Source organism: Mandrillus leucophaeus, unplaced genomic scaffold, assembly GCF_000951045.1.
Source record: "Mandrillus leucophaeus isolate KB7577 unplaced genomic scaffold, Mleu.le_1.0 Scaffold755, whole genome shotgun sequence".
Classification (NCBI taxonomy): domain Eukaryota; kingdom Metazoa; phylum Chordata; class Mammalia; order Primates; family Cercopithecidae; genus Mandrillus; species Mandrillus leucophaeus.
The window spans coordinates 143,522-148,480 of NW_012108197.1; the positions used below are offsets into that span (position 1 = coordinate 143,522).

The following is a 4,959-nucleotide window of genomic DNA, read 5'->3' on the forward strand; positions in this document are numbered from 1 at the left end:
GGAAGACACCCGTTTATAGCCATGGGGGCCCCAGGCCTGCAGACCCTGGCTTTTAATGTGGTGCCTTTAGCAGTTCAAAGTTTCAGTTCCAGCTTCCTGGGCCACAGTTTATGGCCAGTTCTCTTTACCTAGAAAGCAACACAGTAACCCGAGGAAATCCTCTGTGGTACTCAGCAAAAGCCATACTCATTTACATCCCGATTTAAGGTACATTATATACAGACCTAACTACAAAAACCTGCCCTAGTGTCTGCCCTACAGAGCAAAATTTTGAAGGATATCCAGTCTGTCCAAAAATAATTGGGAATTACAACTACCTGAGCCCCTTGTAACAAGCCGACTAAAGGTGGATGCTAGTGCAGACCCAGCAATCTTGTGACCAAGCTACAACCCCTCTCCATCACAAACCCAGTGGGAATCCCATCACCCTGGGGGCCCAATGGAAGATCTTCACCTCCTGAAACCAGTTTATAGCAACTTGAAGAGGTGTTTGCTTCTTCAAATTCACAGACACCAAATGCAAAATTATATTGTGCAGCTTGTCAATGCTTCCATTTTAACATAGCACTGAAGTATGTGGCAGAATAATTAGTCAAAACAATTTTCAAAAAGTCATTGAAACTGAAGACAAATAAGTAAAAATTTGCTGTTTGTAGATTACATGATCTTATATATAGAAAACCATAAGCAGTGCATTAAAACCTAAGTTAATAAACTCAGTAAATTCACAAAATATAAAATTAACATACAAGTTATGGTCCCATACACTTAAGACAAACTATCTGATAAAATAGACAAAAAAAAATCTTATTTACAATAGTATTAAAATAATAAATTTCTGGCTGGGCACGGTGGCTCACACCTGTAATCCCAGCTGTTTGGGAGGCCAAGGAGGGTGGATCATCTGAGGTCAGGAGTTCAAGACTAGCCTGACCAACATGGTGAAACCTCATCTTTACTAAAAATACAAAAATTAGCTGGGCATGGTGGCAGGTGCCTGTAATCCCAGCTGCTTGAAAGGCTGAGGCAGGAGAATTGCTAGAACCCAGGAGGTGGAGTTAGCAGTGAGCTGCGACCACGCCATTGCACTCTATTCTGGGCAAGAAGAGTGAAACTACATCTCAAAAACATAAATAAATAAATTTATCTCTGAGAACAAAGACCAAGGAAATAAAAATTCTTGACACTGAAAGATATAAGATAGCTAGGAAAAGAAATAGAGAAGACGCAAATAAATTTAAAAATGTTTTATGACTCTGACTTGAAAGAATATAGATTCAATAAATACAGATTCAATAAGCTCCCTATAAAAATTCCAGTGGCAAGTTTTTTTCACAGTAATGGAAAATACAAGACTAAAGTTTACATGAAACTACAATAAACTTTGAATAGCCAAAGCAATCTGAAGGAAAAAAAATAAAGCAGAACGACATAATATTTTATCATTCCAAACTCTCTCTCAATATACTAAAAAGATGGAATGTGCAGAAAAATTAAAAATTCAATGGAAAAGAAACCACTACTCCATTCATTTCAGACATGATGCAAAAAGAGAACTTAAAAAATAGCTTAACACAGAGTTTTTAAAAATTATGCAGATATTTGTGTGTCCCTAAAAACAATGAAAAAAGAGTCAGATTGTACAGTCTCTTATATGCCATGAGGACTTTGGCTCTCACTGTAAACTTGAAGAAAAATGACTGAAAGTAGAATCTTTAGAGAATTTAAAAGCATAAGACAGAAAATGCCCCTATGTGAGAACAAAGAAAAAAAAAAAAAAAAAAAAACAAGCCTCAGCCTTCCAGAAACTATACCCTTTGGAACACAGCTTCCCAAATGACATTTTAAGGACTTGCTTTCTTTCTCCTTGACCTTTGGATCTCTCATCTGTGTCATCTGTTGTATTGGCTTTCACTCTCACCTACCTGGGGTTTTGGCTACCATCTCATGTCTCTTCATATTCCAGGGCTCTTTTCCTTGCTCCAGACAGGTGACTAGGTCAGGCTTAGAGACAGCAATACCTGTTTTATTAAAAATAAGTAACATGCATCTTGCTCATATTCTCCAATTACCAACTTAGTAATGTGCTCAGTAAAGAGGATTTAATACAATATTCTAATACATTTATCCCAAAATACTAATTTATAAAAATTAAAAAAAAAAAATTTAGAAAACACTGTATATTTGTAGGTTCTTAATTCACTACCCAGTAGTACTGAATTAAAAAATTGGTGCTAGCAATTAGATTTTAAGGTGTGGGCGATAGTATTTTACACCACTAAATTTCTGGAATTACCACTAATCTAGAATGAGGGATACAGATCAGCTCAGCAATGTGGAAAGTTCAGCTCAAGATGAAACATCTTGAAATTTCTTTTTCCTACACTGACAAATCCTTATGATTTTCTTGAAAACAGGGGTTTGAAACTCATTTATGCAAAGCGTAATTATCAAAAATGACCAAATTACCAAATAATTCTACAAAAAACCCAAAAATGAAGTATTTGGGGTACATTAGGAATTGAGTATTGAAGTTATTCTCACCCAGGAAGACCAGGTTTCTGTAGTTCTCTAACATCACATCCCTATATAAATTCTGCTGTGCAGTGTCCAGGCATTGCCACTCCTCCAGAGAGAATTCTACAGTCACATCCCTAAATGTCAGTGGTCCCTGAAAAACACACAAACAAGATACACATGTATTTACCAAGTGGTCATGGACAGAATTTTAAATTTCACTCAAGGTATAATTACAGAGTAGAGAGAACAGGTTCTGACTTATAGGAGTGACTGAAATTATCCAAGAAAATAATTTTTAACACAGAAATATTCCCTATTCTCTGACTCTAAAGACACACCCCCACACACATTTACCAAATGGCCACAGGCAGAATTTTTAATGTGACTCAGGGTCAAATGAGAGAGTAGAGAACTGGTTCTGACTTATAGAAGTGACTAAAATTATCTAATAAAATAATTTTCAACATAGAAATATTCTCTAATATATTCTTTTTACTTTTCTATTTTTATTATACTTTAAGTTCTAGGGTGCATGTGCACAACGTGCAGCTTTGTTACATATGTATACATGTGCCATTCACATTAGGTATATCTCCTAATGCTATCCCTCCCCTCTCCCTCAACGCCACTACAGGCCCCTTTGTGTGACGTTCCCCACCCCGTGTCCGAGTGTCCTCATTGTTCAGTTCCCACCTACGAGTGAGAACATGTGGTGTTTGGTTTCCTGTCCTTGCGATAGTGTGCTCAGAATGACGGTTTCCAGTTTCATCAATGTCCCTGTAAAGGACATGAACTCATCCTTTTTTTATGGCTGCATAATATTCTATGGTGCATATGTGCCACATTTTCTTAATTCAGTCTATCATTGATGGACATTTGAGTTTGTTCCAAGTCTGTGCTATTGTGAATAGTGCCACAGTAAACATACGTATGCATGTGTCTTTACAGCAGCAGCATGATTTATAATCCTTTGGACATATTCCCAGTAATAGGATGGCTGGGTCAAATGTATTTCCAGTTCTAGATCCTTGAGGAATCGCCTCACTGTCTTCCACAATGGTTGAACTAGTTTACAGTCCTAACAACAGTATAAATGTGTTCCTATTTCTCCACATCTTCTCCAGCACCTATTATTTCCTTACTTATAACTACCTGATAGAGGTTCCAAGATGGCTGAATAGGAACAGCTCCAGTCTACAGCTCCCAGCATGAGCAACATAGAAGATGGGTGATTTCTGCATTTCCAACTGAGGAACTGGGTTCATCTCACTGGGGCTTGTCAGACAGTGGGTGCAGTACACGGAGTGTGAGCTAAAGCAGGATGGGGTATTGTCTCACCCAGGAAGTGCAAGGAGTGGGGGAATTCCCTTTCCTAGCCATGGGAAGCTGTGACAGACAGTACCTGGAAAACTGGGACATTCCCACCCTAATACTGCGCTTTTCCAACAGTCTTAGCAAAGGGCACACCAGGAGATTATATCCCACGCCTGGCTCAGAGGGTCCCATGCCCACAGAGCCTCACTCACTGCTAGCACAGCAGTCTGAGATCCAACTGCAAGGCAGCAGTGAGGCTGGGGGAGGGGCGTCCACCATTGCTGAGGCTTGAGTAGGTAAACAAAGCAGCCAGGAAGCTCGAACTTGGTGGATCCCACCACAGCTCAAGGAGGCCTGCCTGCCTCTATAGACTCCACCTCTGGGGAGAGGGCATAGCTGAACAAAAGGTAGCAGAAACTTCTTCAGACTTAAACATCCCTGTCTGACAGCTTTGAAGAGAGTAGTGGTTCTCCAAGCACGGAGTTTGAGATCTGAGAATGAATAGATTGCCTCCCCTGACCCCTGAGTAGCCTAATTGTCACACTTTGAGAGGTGACAATGTGCTAGCAGCCCTCATTCTCAGCGCCTCCTCGGCCTCGGCATCCACTCTGGTGGTGCTTGAGGAGTCCTTCAGCCCGCCAGGGCACTGTGGGAGCCCCTCTCTGGGCTGGCTGAGGTGGAAGCCGCCTCCCTCTGCTTGCGGGCAGGTGTGGAAGTTGAGGTGCAGGCAGGAACCTGGGCTGTGGGCCACGCTCTTGGGCCAGTGCAAGTTCCTGCAGGGGTGGACAGGGGCAGGGACTCTGGCTCAGTGGCCCGCACATGGAGCAGCCAGGCAGGGCCACCCGCCCAGGACAGTGAGGGGCTTAGCACCAGGGCCAGCAGCTGCGGAGGTTGCGCAGGGTCCCCCAGCAGTGCTGGTCTCCCAGCCTGCTGGTGCTGCACTTAAATTCTTAGCTGCCTCCCCACTAGGCAGGGCTCAGGACCTGCAGCCCACCATGTCTGAGCTCCCCTGCCTGCAGTGGGCTCCAGCTCAGAGCCTCCTGGATGGGCACTGCCCCCTGCTCCATGGTGCCCGGTCCCATCCAGAGCCCCAGGGCTGAGTGCAGGCACAGCTCGGGACTGGCG

At 42.5% G+C, this 4,959-nt stretch overlaps 1 protein-coding gene across 1 annotated transcript in view; it reads right to left on the reverse strand.

Annotated features, from left to right (window-relative positions):
* LOC105529213 (zinc finger protein 257-like) overlaps positions 1 to 4,959 on the reverse strand; it is a 34,108-nt gene that overhangs the window by 8,784 nt on the left and 20,365 nt on the right. Inside the window, 2 exon segments of the mRNA XM_011966308.1 lie at positions 1,926 to 2,021; positions 2,545 to 2,671. Coding sequence (XP_011821698.1) covers positions 1,926 to 2,021; positions 2,545 to 2,671 — 223 coding nt within the window.